We start from the raw sequence: 15909 nt of genomic DNA on the forward strand, positions 1-15909 counted from the left end.
ACCAATCAAAAAAAAAAAGCCAAACTTTTTTAAGTGTCACTTTCTAGTTATACCAACTCAAGGCACACTTAATATTGAAAGTATCATTTAAACCCAGAAGGACATTAGCATTTGAAAGTAACTGCCATCTGAGTTCTCTAACTTCTAAGTATATAGTAACATCTCTTATAAAATCAGAAATATGTTCTAACACGTTGAATTTAAAAATGGTGTAGCCTGAACAATTTTATTTATTTAATTTATTTATTTTACATTTGTTTACCGGGAGAATCCATCTGGGCTAAATGTCCATTTTCATAGGAGGCCTGGGGAGAAAAGCTCCATGCAGATATAAACAATAGACTATTTGTAAACATTACATAAAACATTCAGAAACGTTGGTATAGCTGTTCTCAGTACATTGTTTGTCAGACAGTTGAGATAAAGCAATATGCTAACAATATACATACATTTAGAACAGTTGAAAGGATAAATCTATTTTTCAAGAAATTTACATTGTAAAGTAGATGGGTATTACCAACAGATAAATGTAAAGGCATTAGTGTTTGGTACTGTGCCAGTGTAGACTTTGGGAGAAACTGATGTTAATCAGGGTGTGTACTGTGTATCAACCTGAGCGAGACTGATATAGTAGGAGAATATAATGATTTGTACTTTCTGGGGTGAGCTTGAACTAGAAGGATGATGTAGGGAATTTTTATATTCAAATTCCGACATACGTGGTGCCGTGTTAGCAGAGAGGAGGATTGTAGCAGGGAAATCTGAGTTATGATAGTGGAAAGTAAGTATGGACTATGGTACAGAATTTGCTTTGGCAGTTGGTTATCCTGGGTCTATGCAGGTACAGTACCAAGAGCTGAGTAAGTGTGACCGAAGATGGTTTTTGAAGTTAGGCTTACTGTCCAAGATACTGATATCTAGAGGAAGGGTATTCCATATTTTAGCAATAACACTGGAGTAGAGGGAGTAACCAGAGGTATTCCTGTCTTTGGTTACTTCAATGAGAGCTTTGTTGATAGATCTTCCTAGTTAGAACACAGTTGTTTGTATAGTGGTTTTGTAGGCCTTGGAAGGCTTGGGGGTGGGGATTGGGGTGGTATAGGGTTTGGTGGGTGGTTATAGGTAAGTAAGTTTGGTAATTCCACAATGATAATTGTCCTGAGAACTAGACAGTGATGGGTCCGGAAGGCTGAGTTGGTGGAAAACGTTGCAGTTTTGTTATAGCAGTTGGTTAGTTTGTCAACTTTGTTTAGATTAATTAGCATGGGAGAAGCATCGAATAATGTAGAAATTAGGTGGGTTCTAGCAGTGATGGCTTTACTGTTGTTGGTAAGGTAGTTTTTACATCTGTAAAATGTTCTGAGTTTTTTGTGTACTTTTGTTATTGTCTGTGCTATGTGCTTGTTGAATTTCATATTATCTATGATAACTCCTAGTAGTTTGGTCTGTGAAACGGGTTAGATGAGAGTGCTGTTAAAGAAGATAATTTTAAAGGGGGGAATAGGGTCTGTGGCTTTTGTGGGATGAAATGATATTAGTTGTATTTTTTTAGGGTTGAGTATTAGCTGCGAGTCAGTTAACCATGATTCGATGGTGGTAAAGGATTTTTGGGTAATCTTTTGCAGTATTTGGAGAGAGGGGGCAGAGCAGATTAGGGTGGAGTCATCGGCGTATAGGACCAGGTTGGCATTTAGGGTGGCTTTGTGGAGGTTATTGGTAAATAAGGTGAAGAGGAGAGGAACAAGGATGGATCCCCCTGGGACACCTATGGTTACTGGGAGAAGAGGGGATAGGGAATTATGCCATTTTACAGGTTGCTGACAGTTGGATAGATAGTCCTTGAACCATGATATTGTTGTGTTGCTTAGGATGAGTTTAGAGAGTGCAGTTAGGAGTTTGGAATGTGAGACCATATCAAAAGCCTTGGAGAGATCTAGAAAGATAGTTGATACAAAGTTGCCATTCCATTGGTGATTTACAGTGTTGGTAAAACTAATAAGGGCTGTATTGGTACTGTGATTGGGGCGAAATCCATTTTGTGTGTTAACCAGAAGATTATGCAGATGATGGTTTAGAACCTGAGAGTGACTACATTTCCCTAAGATTTTTGACAGAGGGGATAGAATGGCGATTGGTTGGTAGTTAGATAGGTCAGTTGAATTTTCACCTTTGTGAAGTGGTATAATATGTGAAATTTTCCAAAGGGTTGGGATGTGCTGTTCAGAGTTTGACCTATTAATTAATAGGGAGACTGGGTATGAAATGGCTTTGGCTGCAGTTTTGAGGTACTCTGCTGGTAGCTGATCAGCTGCTAGGGTTGTGGGCTTTAGTTTTGTCAAGTATTTATAAATTGTGTAGGTGGGGATAGGTTGTAGGGAGGAGCAATTTTTGTCTGTTAGGTCATTGAGATTTGGGTATGCTGTGGGTGATATTGGTGAGGTTTAGAATGGAATTGAAGTGTTGGTTAAACTGTGTGGCAATGTTAGTGATAGTGGTATCAATATTTGGGGGTGATGAACTGTTTTTTTTCCTGGCTGCAGTATTTTATTGATGGCTGCTCAGAATTTTTGTGGGTTAGTTTTGTGTTTGGATTTCAGATTTGTGATTTCTTTTGTCAGATCTAACTTTTTTTTTTGGTTATATTTCTTAGCTCAAGGTATTTCTGCTTATTTGTGTTTTTTTATTTTGATGCCAGGTATCGCATGCCTTATCTTTTTGTTTTAGGAGTTGTTGGGTAATTTTCTTGAGGCAAGGGGCATGGTTGGACTTGGTCCTTACTGTTCTGGGTGGGGATAGGTTGTTAAGACTACCAAGAAAGGTAGTGTTAAAATCTACTGCTTCATCTAGGGTGATGCGTGAGAGAGGACCCCAGTTGCAGTGATTTAATGTGGATGCGAAATCTTGGGCTTTGAAATTCTATGTACATCATATCTGTTGGAGGTTGTTTGTTTTAATTCGTTGCCTTAGTAGGGAGGTGGTCGCTAAGGGTGTCTGGTAGGGAGCCTTAGTACTGAGAAAGGGAATGATGATTTGGAAGGATCCAGTACAGTGTGGACTCTCTTTTTTTAGATGCTTTATCTATCCTGGTAGAGGTCTGGATTAACTGAGTAAAGCCGTGGAGGTTTATGTGGTTAGTAGGGAGGGGTGAGTTGATGGATGACCAGTCTATGTTGAAGTCACCCAGTATGATTGTTTCTTGGGGATGGTATAATGAAGCCCAGTGGAGGATAGATTTGACTGTAGTAATGTTATTACCGGGGAAATATATGCACCAGTGATAAGTTTTAATCGAGTTGAAGTTTGGCAAATAAAGTCTCTGCATTATTGAAGCGGGGGTGGTGGATTGTCTATGAATTCAATAGTAAGGTTGCTTTTGAAAAGTAGGGCAGTACCCCCACCTTTCTTAGATGTCCGGTCTTTCTGGAGTATGTTATAGCCTGGAGGGAGTATTTCAGTATCTTTAATTTGTGGTTTGAGCCACATTGCACTATGTTTTGCCAAAGCATTTTTAAAATCAATATTCTTAACAACTAATTAGTGATCCTTAATACGTTCTGACAATTTTCTTGTAGTTTTACCTATGTAAAAACTGTGACAAAATTCACAAAAGTTTAAGTAAACTACATTAGAATTGTTACAATTGAAATGTCTGTAAAATTTCACTGTGTAGTTGCAATGTTTGAGTAAAAACTAGTACAATGGTGAACATATTTACAAACAGTGCAACATCGACATTTGTACATGCCAATTTTAACGCACTTTAACAATTCAGAACTCAAGTAGAATAATCACTGAACTCAAAATAAGACTTTGTTTTTTTATAACAACAGTTAGGACTGTTGTCTAAAACCTTGGCCAAGTCTATGTTTCCTTGAATTGTATACCAATTTATGTTAAGAACATCGTTGATGCTATACATATCTTGACTAATGTGAAGTGGGAAACTAAGTCTCCTGTCTTTATTATTAGTAAAACCAAATCTAAGTATAGGTAAATACTTAGTGTTGGTGTACTTAGTGTTTTTTTTAAAAAAGTAGCAAATTTAAAACAGTTTTTTGAAAGGAATGTAGGCTACAGGTAAAATTGCTAAGTAATAGATTGTGAACATTTGCTTGCATATACTATAAACAATGTAGTTGTATCACTAATTAGTTTGAACATCTTGAGTTTAACATGCAAGCATAAACAGATACAACTATCAGGGTAGCTGCATAGTTTATGTTGCTTTAGGTAGCAACTGTCCACAGTTCTATGTAGGGAAGTGTGTGAGGAGATTTACGTTATGTATATGTGAACACCTTAAGGCTGTTAAAGACAATCACTTCACTAATGCCTTAGAGAAACATTCCAGCAAGTGTCCGAGTTTTCTCCAAAAGTAACACAGTCAAGCACTTTCATCATCCAATACTTCATCAGAACTGTGCAAATCAGTTAAAATACAAGCTTGTATAGAACACACTCCCCAATTAACCCTAGTGATTAATTATTAAAGTCCTACACCATACATTTAATGTTCTCATTATCTACACAATACAAAAAGTTAAAAAAATGTATATGTAAATAAGTTAAAAAACAGTAGGTTAGCAGCTATAATAATATAAAAAGAACATGGGACAGCAGCTATAATAATATAAAAAGAACATAGGACAATGTGCTTAAATATCATAGTTATAATTTAGTTGCCCTAAGCTTCAACTCTGGTTTGATAGAAATGTTGTTGTTTATACCTGGGGCTACAGTGGCATTCAACCGTAGTTGCCGTCTCATTTCAGTCCTGTCCAATTTGTTAGTCCAATCACCCCCTCTAACATCTCTACCGACCACCTCTAAAATGCCAAATAAAAAGCTATGGTCAGGGTTTACATTAATGTGTCTGTATAGTGCGTTATTTTCATCACATTTCTTTATACTATACAGGTGCTCGTAAATTCTTCTACGAAACCTCCTCTCCATCTTGCCTACATAAAAATCATGACAACCCTGGCAGACAGCAATGTAAACCACTCCACTAGTAACACAGGAGCCTGTGGCCAATCTCACCTTAACCCGTTAGAACCTATAAATAAAATGGGGGTTGTGATAATATATTTACAATAATCACAAGCCCCACATGGAACATACCATAGTGAACAAAATTAAAACAGCCAAGGGAACTACAAAATGTGGGGCTTGTGATTTATTGTAAATACATTATCACAACCCCCATTTTACTTATAGGTTCTAACGGGTTAGAGGTGAGATTGGCCACAGGCTCCTGTGTTACTAGTGGAGTGGTTTACATTGCTGTCTGCCAGGGTTGTCACGATTTTTATGTAGGCAAGACAGCGAGGAGGTTTCGTAGAAGAATTTACGAGCACCTGTATAGTATAAAGAAATGTGATGAAAATAACGCACTATACAGACACATTAATATAAACCCTGACCATAGTTTTTTATTTGGCATTTTAGAAGTGGTTGGTAGAGATGTTAGAAGGGGTGATTTGACTAACAAATTGGACAGGACTGAAATGAGATGGCAACTATGGTTGAATGCCACTGTAGCCCCAGGTATAAACAATAACATTTCTATCAAACCAGAGTTGAAGCTTAGGGCAACTAAATTATAACTATGATATTTAAGCACATTGTCCCATGTTCTTTTTATGTTAAACAGTATTATAGCTGCTAACCTACTGTTTTTGTAACTTATTTACATATACATATTTTTTTTAACTTTTTGTATTGTGTAGATAATGAGAACATTAAATGTATGGTGTGGGACTTTAATAATTAATCACTAGGGTTAATTGGGGAGTGTGTTCCATATAAGCTTGTGTTTTAGCTGATTTGCACAGTTCTGATGAAGTCTTGGAGGGCGAATGCACTTGACTGTGTTACTTTTGGAGATCTCTTTTTTATTTTGGAAATTTTACCTGTTTGTGGAATTAAATACTTAAACAGTATTTTTGAGTCCGGTCTTTGGCTACTTTTGGAGTGGTTATTAGCTGTTCTTGGAATTTTTTGACCACTCTACACACCAGTAACTGTTGCAAGTGTCCGAGTTTTCACTTATTTCATTTCTTCATTATTGAGCAGCTCAGTGATACTTCATTCGTTAACAATTGTAACAATATTTTAGAAGTCAGGGAACTTAAATGGCAAATACTGTTAAGAAGCCAGTAAGTTCCCTGGGCTTAGAATTATAAATGTTAAAATTTTGTTGAAAATTAAAATAGTTTAATCAGTTTTAATTTTTATGAAGTAAGTATTTTATTAAGTATTTTATGGAGATAGGTAAAGAATTTAAGTTGGTTAAATGGTGTGTATAACTTATTTGTCTATTGATGTTTTAATGAACTGACATGACTGAACATGGTTTTCTAATATTTATTGGCTATTTCTGCCATGATGTATTTGTCAGAGGAAGTTTTAAACTCTGTGCATTATATGTGTTATTTCTGATGAAGTTTCCTGAGTAATTAAAAGGAATGAAAGCGCTAAAAATTTTTACGCCTTTACATTGCTTGAGAGTTTTAAGTGTTGTTTTTTAATGCATCAACAAGGTTGTGTTTATGTTTAGTTTTGGTTCCTTGTTTGGAGATTTTTGTTTTCCAAGTTTTTTTCACTTTGGATATCGCTCAGTTTGCAGCGACTGTGGACTTTAATAACAGCGGCAGTGTTTTTCTTTTTGGAACAAGGCGGCACTGTTGGAGGCGGTGACACGAGTTTCGACCTTATTGTTTACACCATACCTAGTGAGTTATAAGTACTTTCACAGACTTTTCAACATGCTGTTGATCAGGTTTATGCAGATTTATGGCGAATGCAACCTGGTTTCGTCTGTATGGACCAAGATGGTGTTTACAGAGCATTTTCTGACTGTAATATGTGTTACGATAGACAGTCTTCCGATAGTGGCTCTAATAGTGCCTGTAATTCCAGTGACTGCACACTGGTTGCTGATTATCTTCCAGCAGATGCAGATTTGGGGACCAAATTAGTTCATTGCCTTATGAATAATCCATTTTCCAACAGTGGGCTTGCCAAAAGTAATCAAGGTAGAACAAGCACCGAGTTTCCTGATGTTAATTGTAAGTTTACTATTTACGAATTAGAGAACAAATTAGTCACATTGAAATCTTTGGACTGTGGTGATCTTTATTTACAACATTGTCTTGAATTGAAGCAAGTGCCACTGGGGTTGCTTGTGTGCAAATTTCCAAATGGAATTGGTTATTTTGCCACTATTAGTTATTTTGACACTATCTGTAAAGAACTAGTTTTAACATAGGTTCATAGGTAGGTACTAGGCTATCGGCCCTAGGGCCCATACAAGCCTAGCCAAAAAATGTACCCTGGCTTTTGCCACCCAAGAAAATTATTTTCCTGTGCCCCTGTCGAGCAGAGCCACAGAAGTGATCCCCGGGATGAATTTCCCATTTCCCATCCAAACATCCAGATTTTTCTTGAAGAGTGCTAATGAGGAGCTCTGTTTGACATAGACAGGTAGTCTGTAGTACCGGTTTGGAGGTTCTCAAACTGTTAAACATAATAATTTTAAGATTAGAGCCCTAAAAGGTGAGAGTCAGCAGCTCAGTGACCAAATTATTCACCTTTGTTCTTTTTCATTATTTAGGTCATTGCACAATGGTATCTCTATCAAAGTGTATATATGTGTGTGTGTGTGTGTGTGTGTGTGTGTGTGTGTGGGGGGGGGGTCTGTAATATATGAGTTTACTTTAAAATATCGAAGACCCACATCAGCGAATCCCAAATAATTAAGACGACAGTATCACAACCTCACTTACACGAATGGTCACATCATCAAAAACAATGCCTGAGAAAGGAACTACTTGGTCACCATGGAGGTATTTGCCGTTTTCCCCACTATAGTGGGATCTCAGAGTTGTTAATTTAGCTAGGGGGGTGTGGGGGGGCACAGCCCCACACTTTGGTAGGTTTTAAATGCTTTGTTATGTGTATGTTGTCCTGGTGGCCCAGTGGTTAGTTTCCCGGTGAACATTGTCGCTGGTTTCAAGTTTTGCATAAGTGAAGTTTTGTTATTTTGGTCTCAGTCATTTGGTATTCCCTGATGTGGGTCTTCAATATTTTGAAGTAGACCCATATGCGTATACTATACATTTATGTACGTGTAGCTGTAGTGATGGATGTTTGTGTGTGTGTGTAAATAAATATATACATGTGTGTGTATATATATATATATATATATATATATATATATATATATATATATATATATATATATATTTATATATATATATATATATATATATATATTTATATATATATATATTTATATATATATATATTTATAGTTGTGTGGACATGTATGTACATATAGATATATGGATATGTAGATGTATGTACACGTGTGTTTGTGGGGGGGTATATGTATGTATCTATATCTATAGAGTGTGTGTATGTATATGTGTATGTGTATATATATATATATATATATATATATATATATATATATATATATATATATATATATATATATAAAATGTGTGTGTGTAGATATAGATATATGTGTACATATAGATGGTGTGCGTTTGTGTGTATATATGTGTCCAGTCTCTCTGAAAATGGTCTTCAGAGTGGTCACACCAGACCAGAAAGAGTTAGGATTTTATTCGGGGTTCTTTTTTGGTGCCTAGGAAGACAATGGACCTAAAGACTGTTTTTAAGTGACCTAAATACCTTTATGTACAAGGAAATCTTCATGCAGGGTCATGGTGTATCCAGTTTCCTCGCTTTGTATCAGAATGAAAGTATTTTTACTTTTTAGTTCTCTCAAGACAGTTTGTTACTTTTCAAGTTAGTTAAGGAACTACTTTTCCAGGCTGACGCCAATCATTACCAGTTCCATATGCTTCTATTCAGTGTCACTTTATCCCCCAAGCTATTTGTCAAGTGAATGTCCATGGTAGCATTTGGAAAGAAGATGCAGGGAGTTAAAATGTTCCCTAGATGATTGTCCCTTAACTGCTACATTAAACATCTGAAATGTCGGAACCCGCTAGAACGAGTCCCAAAATGCAGAGATTAATGGATGAAAGAAAGGACTTGCATATACTAAGTTTGAGATTTCATTTCTTGGAATATTCCCTTTTCTCTTAGGTATGACTATGTCATAGTTATATGCAAGTTTGGGGGATAAGCCCCCTGACCTCACAAAAAAGTGTAAAGGAGAAGAGCGATTTTGTAGATTCACTGTTTTACTGTGTTTTTGGTCTCTTTTTTTTTTTTTCGGCATATTGGCACTCAGCATTTCATTAGGGTGCCACTTCATCATTTTAGGTTTTAACGGTCTCTAAGGAGTCTGTATTCAAAATCTTCCACTCGCTAGAGATTTCATTGAACCGTGAGAGTCGCAGCTGTTTATTTTGATGCATCCTGGACAAAAATCTTTATCGGGTGTGACTGTTAATGGATCCGATATTATTTCTACAGATCAAAGACTCCAGGAACGTAACTTCCCAGGAGGAGTTTTCACTTCCTTACGCTTGAATGTCATGGAGGTAATGGCACCAGCTGTTTTCAAGTAGTGTTGCATGTTAGACTTCACCTATGGGTGCTGCATTGTTCTGGCAGGATCCAGTTGTATCATAATTCAGACTCTGTTTCAGAGCAGATCATTATCTTGTACACAGCACTTCCACTACCATTCTTAACCTGGGAATTTCATTTCAGTGATCCACACACATGGCCTCAAACAACAACCAGAGTCCTAACCTAAGACTAACATTCTAGGAGACTGTTCCTCAGGAAGTGATCACCATTCACCCAGATGGTTTGGCAGTGTTTTTGTTTATCAACAAACAAGGGAAATTAGACCTCATTGCATACCAAGAAGTGTCAGCAATTCAGTCAAATTTCCTTTTACTGATCAGTCATATTCTAAGAGAAGTCACTTTATTAGCAGATACACTGATCAGTCATATTCTAAGAGAAGTCACTTTATTAGCAGATAAACTAGGTTACTTCTGTGTAAGTTTCACAAGCTCCCCTGTCATTTGGTGACTCTCTTACATTATTCTGCATGGGGGTCAAGAGATAATGCAGTCTATTTGTGTCTTTGACCAATGTCAAGTATAACAGTTTTTTCCTTACCTTCCCCAAGTGGGTGTCCCAGTCTAGAAGTAGCTCCCTAGACGCCTTTACACTTTTCCCAAGTTTCCTCTTATGGAGTTCTTCTTGAAAATCAAACTGTGCAAAGCAAATGTCATTATTATAGCTGTTTACTGGCCTTGGCAGATATGATTCCAATTTCTTCTATGTTACCTGCTAGAGAAATCTGTAATATTACACCCCAACAAAACTCTACTGACACACCCATCAGACGCACCTAATATGGGCATTTAGTCCCTCAGATTCGCCAGTTGTCTCCAGTTCCATGTTGTCAGTAATCCTTCATACTGTACTGTAGTTCAGAACTTCTCTTCGTGTTAGAGTCTGATCACTTTTAAGGCATATAAACACAATTGGGTTTGCTTCTCTGTGGAGGCTTCTGACCTCTGACTAGACCCTTCTCACCCCCATCCAATCAATTGCATTTTTTCTGTGTGAGATTTTCATTTACTTGCTATGCTAATTCCTTTAGTAAGGTAAATTGAAAAAGTCTTTTGAAAAGGCACCCTCTCCCATTTTAGACTTCCAGGATTATATTTTGTGCCCTTGTAGAATTATTAGATTTTTTTTTTTATACTGTAGAAGATGAGTACTTCAACTACCCCACCATTAACTGGGAAAACTACTCGTGTACCAACTCCTTAGCTCAATGCTTTCTGAAATTCATAAACTCCAATGCCCTGGATCAACTTATCCACACCGCCACCAGGGGCAACAATATCCTAGACCTAGTCATTGCCAACATGAGTGACCGGTGTTACACACCTGAAATCAACTTCTCGTTGGTCAGAGATGACCATAAGCTAATCACCCTTGATATCCACATCCTGCCCCCACCCCCCATTAAGGAAACCATGGTAAAAATGTTCTCCAATGCCAGCTTCATGCTTCTTAAGACAGAAGTGGTGAACTTCTTGACATCCATGTATATGGACAATACAGTTACGACTACTGAATCCTACACAAATGCACTCTATAAGCACTTACATGAGTGCATGGATCATGCTATCCTCCAAAAAAACGAAGCCAATCTGGTAGTCCCTGCCATAACAAAGTGTACAACAGAAGGAAGAAACTGTTGCAAAAGAGAGTAAAATCCCATGAGTGGAGGAGCTCCCTGGTCAGCCTTAGTAAGAATCTGAGATCCCTTATAAGATCCTCCAAAGCTAGTTATGAAAACAAAATTGCCACTAATTTTAAGGACAACCACAAAACATTCTATAGCTATGTCAAGAATCTCGATGGTAACACCCAGATCTGTTCTGAGTTACAGCACAACAGCACGGAAATTACTGAACCAACTGATATTGCCAACATCCTGGCAGATAGGTTCAGTACTAACTTTACCCCCCTCTTGCACCCATATCTATACAGGAAGAATGCAGAGTCCCTGTAATCACAACTACGCAGGTAAAACCTGCACTCTCTAAAGCCAAAAACACAGCATCCATGGGACTGGACAACATCCCAGGCTGTGTTTTACACGAACTTCAGACTGGACTGGCTCCCCACCTAAGCACCATGTTCAATAATAGCCTTGCATCAGGCTTTGTGCCCACTGAATGGCGCACAGTAACAAGTTATCCCACTCCACAAAGGGGGGCCACCATTGATCCCGGGAACTATCGCCATATTAGCCTGACGAGCCTTGTCTGCAAGGCCATGGAACGTATCATCATGGAAATCATAAACAAAGACATTGGTAACGTCCAAACTCTGGATCCCACCCAGTTCTGGTTTGTGAAGGGCAGATCATGCCTCCTGAACCTGATCAACTTCTTTGAGGCAGTCACCAAAGCCGTAGATGAGGATAAGGTGGTTCACATAGCCTATCTTGACCTCACCAAGGCTTTCAACACCATCCCCCATTCTGGAATTATAGCTAAACTCACTAAACTAGGTATAAATTCCTACGTCACAAGGTGGGTTGCCAACTGGCTCACTGACAGAACCCACGCTGTAAAAGTTGCAGACTCCAAATCTGACCTCAAACCAGTGACAAGTAGAGTACCACAGGGTTCAGTCCTGGGAACTCTCCTGTTTGGTATCTACTTCCCTGAAGTACAGGCTAACACAGAAGGCCTCTGTCTAACGAAGTTTGCAGATGACTGCAAACTAGGAGCCATAGTCAAGTCCCCAAATGATGTAGACATCCTACAGAAGGGCCTCGCTGAGACAGATGCATGGCCTCAAGCTCAGTGCCAAAAAGTGCAAACTCTGTACCCATGAACTACCACATAGGCAGCAATCTACTTAACACCGAATGTGTGATAGAGACCTTGGGGACCCAGGTGGACAGTAGTCTCTCCTTTGATAGTCGCATCGCCACAGTAGTCAGAAAGTCCTTCTACGTGGCACATCTCATCATAAAAGGGTTCTCGTCCAGGAAAAAAGAGGTCATTGTTCCTCTCTACTCGACACTCATTGGACCCATTATAGAGTACAACGCCTCTTTTGGAATGTACCTCGCAAGACCTTCTGCAGCAGCTGGAAAAGCCACAGAAGTACCTCACAAAGAGGATTACTGGTCTCAAACAAATGCCCTACACTGACCATCTCAAAAAAGTCAAGCTTTACTCCGTAGCATATTGCATACTCCGAGGTGATCTCTGCCTAACATATAAAGCTATGTCAAACCCAGAGCTGTTGTACAGGTTACACCTAAAGAAATCCCAATCCCTCCGAGCTACACACTCTAGGGACCTAAACCTTGTCACCACAATAAACAGGACATTCTGGAGGGATAGATTCTTGTCCCAGAGACTTCCCATACTCTGGAACAGGCTACCCATCTATGTCAAGCAAAGTTCTTCATGAAAAATCTTGAGGAGTGGATGGGAAATAGGAAATACACCCCGGGGATCACTTCTGTGTCTCTACTCGACACTGGCACAGGAAAATAACTTTCTTGGGTGGCATAAGCCAGGGAACCTTATTGGCTAGGCTTACGTAGGCCTTGGGCCGATAGCCTCGTACCTACCTATGAACTTCTTTTCTGGCCTGCAGTTATAGTTAAATTAAAATGTCTATCGTTGAGTATTCTGGCCAACTGGTGAATTTTCTTCTACTCGCTGCTGATTGTTTGTCTCATGCTATACTCAGCAGCAGCAAGTTTAAAAAAAGGTGTGCACCTCTCCCCAGTCTGTAAATATACTACCCCCGAGTTCGCGCAGACTCAGAGGAAATGCGTTTACTGAAACTGTGTGTCTATTCCTCAGAGGAAGTGTGTGTATTCACCTGTCCGTCATACTGGAATACACAGATGAGTGCTCACCTGCAAACAGATGAGCTACAAGCAGCTGAACATTGAGTTAGTAAAAGATAACCTAATTCTTTATATGCTACATATAAAAGTCTCCTTCAGCCATGTGTATGTACTGTACTGCACAGCAAAGCTATACTGTGTACCTTGTCTTCAGGCCAAGTTTGAAATGGGATTTAGAAGGATCTGTCCATTACCCTGGGTAATGAACATTAATCCTTCTCAAGGGTACAATGCATGGGCCAGTAGTGTTCTGCATGCTTAGAATCCACATAATTAAGATTTTAAAGTGAGCCATGGGAAGGGGCATGAAGAGGAGGTATCTGAGTGCACCAGAAAGAATATTGTTTCTTTTGAAGGTTGTTTTATGGTCGCAGATGCTGGCATATTTGCTGTGTGTGACTTCTGTATTGTTGCTTCTAGCTGTAATGTATGGCCATATTTGCTGATGAACAATCTTATAGATCATTCTGCTTACTCAGTGAGCACTAACATTAAGTGAACATGTAAATGAGCAAATGTCATTGCCATGAAGGCTGTACAGATAGTAAAATAACTAAGCTAGGAATGCTAATTGCCATTATATTTATTAGTCACTGCCCAATATCTAAATTAGTAACACCTTTAAATGTCAGCCATGACCAGTGTGTAATGCCATTTTGATCCTTTTCCTTTTCTTTTTCAGAATGATTGACTGGTTGTCCTGGCCCTTGGCTCAGCGTGTGGACACATGGGTGAATGCACTCTTGAAAGGACTAGCAGCAGTTCAGAAGTTCACCATCTTGATAGATGTCACTCTCTTGAAAATCAATTTGGTATGCTGAATGAGTGTCATCAAGACATTGATGTGTTCATTTGTATATTTTATTTATTTATTGTTAGGCAATGAGAGTACCTTGCTTTCATGCCACACTTTGGTTAAGAGCAGATCGGGATGAGATGGTGAGAAACGACCTAAAAAGGTGTTCAGGTTTTTTTTTTTTTTTTTTTTTAATTTTTCCATTCTTGTCTAGGGGTACTGTTATTTTTATCATCTTAGTTATTTTAGATTTACTAGGCCACATTCACTATGTTAGAGTGACTTTTTCAGAAGACTTCTAGGATAGCATCAGTAGATGGTCTAGCTCATTTACCAGATGTGTATAAATATTTCTCGTCACAAAACAGAAGCTGAGTTAGTGGACATCACCTACAATAAAAAATACAAATAAACTTAGCACTTCTGGTAGCCCATTAAAATGAAGTCTAAGGCATCACAAGCTCATGTAACAAAAACATATTAGCTTGCATCTTTTTGCAGAGTGTCGAGCTTTCTCCACCATGCACCCTGCCATGTTTGGGGCTTCACCTCGCCTTACTCTTATTACTTAATAGGTGTATTACCTTCAGCATCACACAGCCATGGGGAAGGTAAGCAACTTTGTCACCTGTACTGTTCTGTGATAGCAGTTTGTTTTTGGTAAAACTAGCATTTCCATATTTCAGTGCAAATGTCTTTCAGTTCTGAATCTTCATTATAAATGGTTTGTTACTACTGGCTTTAATATCGGAGCATGCTCCTGTGGTTAATTAATGACTTTGCTGATCAGAGAATTTGCTGGCTCTGTATTCTGTTTTGTTTTAGGTCTTGGATAAATGCATAGACAAAGTAGCATGTTTTAAAATCCAATAACTTCTATGCATTGGAGTGTCCTTAACTGCTCATTAACTCTGCGTGATCTTAACTTCGACATATGCACACACACACACACACACACACACACACACACACACACACACACACACACACACACACACACACACACACACACACACAAAATATGCATCAGTGATATCTTCCCCAGCTGATGTGCATGCTCATACAATTAGAGTAAATAGGTATCATCTTGTTCTCATTTTCCTCTGTATGGGTAGTATACAGTTAGGTAATTCTGTGTTGTGTTAGTCCATTGCTTTGACATCTGTTACTGCATTGTGATATTAGCAGGAGAAGGATTTTTGTCACTAATTCAGTTATTTTTATGTGGCTTCCATCCTGTGTTTACAAAATAAAATTATATTACCTAGTATTCTCATGGTTGACTTTCTCTTGTACAGAATCCTATCCCCCTCCCAAAAAGTAAATAATGAATTATACAGTAGTCTAATTGCTCTAGCCTGTATTTACAACTAATGTTTTCAAAAATTAATTGAAGAATTTCACTGCTTACCATATTTTGTGCATGAGAGCAGAGTGTTCCACATCATATATGTGTAGAGCCCAACAAGAGAGAGACTGGCAAAACAGAGTAACATCTATGTAAAAATGTTTGCAAACATTGCCTGAAAGAGCATCATGGGAGATGATACAGATTACGCCTGAGGTAAAGTATTCCATTAGACACTGACATTTGAACACACAATGGCTTTATTAATGCGGTTGTGTCACTAAGCTAGAGTCCACTAGCCACGGACATGGTTTGACCCAGTTTGTTCTCATCAGTACAGCATAAATGGAGGGTCAAGCTGTGCTGTGA

General features: G+C 38.4%; 1 protein-coding gene across 1 annotated transcript in view; it reads left to right on the forward strand.

The window, feature by feature from the left end:
• USP38 (ubiquitin specific peptidase 38) overlaps nt 1-15909 on the forward strand; it is a 534729-nt gene that overhangs the window by 37899 nt on the left and 480921 nt on the right. The window contains exon 3 of the mRNA XM_044062265.1: nt 14079-14208. Within this exon, the coding sequence (XP_043918200.1) occupies nt 14079-14208 (130 nt within the window). The remainder of the gene's footprint in view (nt 1-14078; nt 14209-15909) is intronic.

This window comes from Protopterus annectens, chromosome 2.part1 (assembly GCF_019279795.1).
Source record: "Protopterus annectens isolate FY-2018-M chromosome 2.part1, PAN1.0, whole genome shotgun sequence".
Lineage (NCBI taxonomy): Eukaryota > Metazoa > Chordata > Ceratodontiformes > Protopteridae > Protopterus > Protopterus annectens.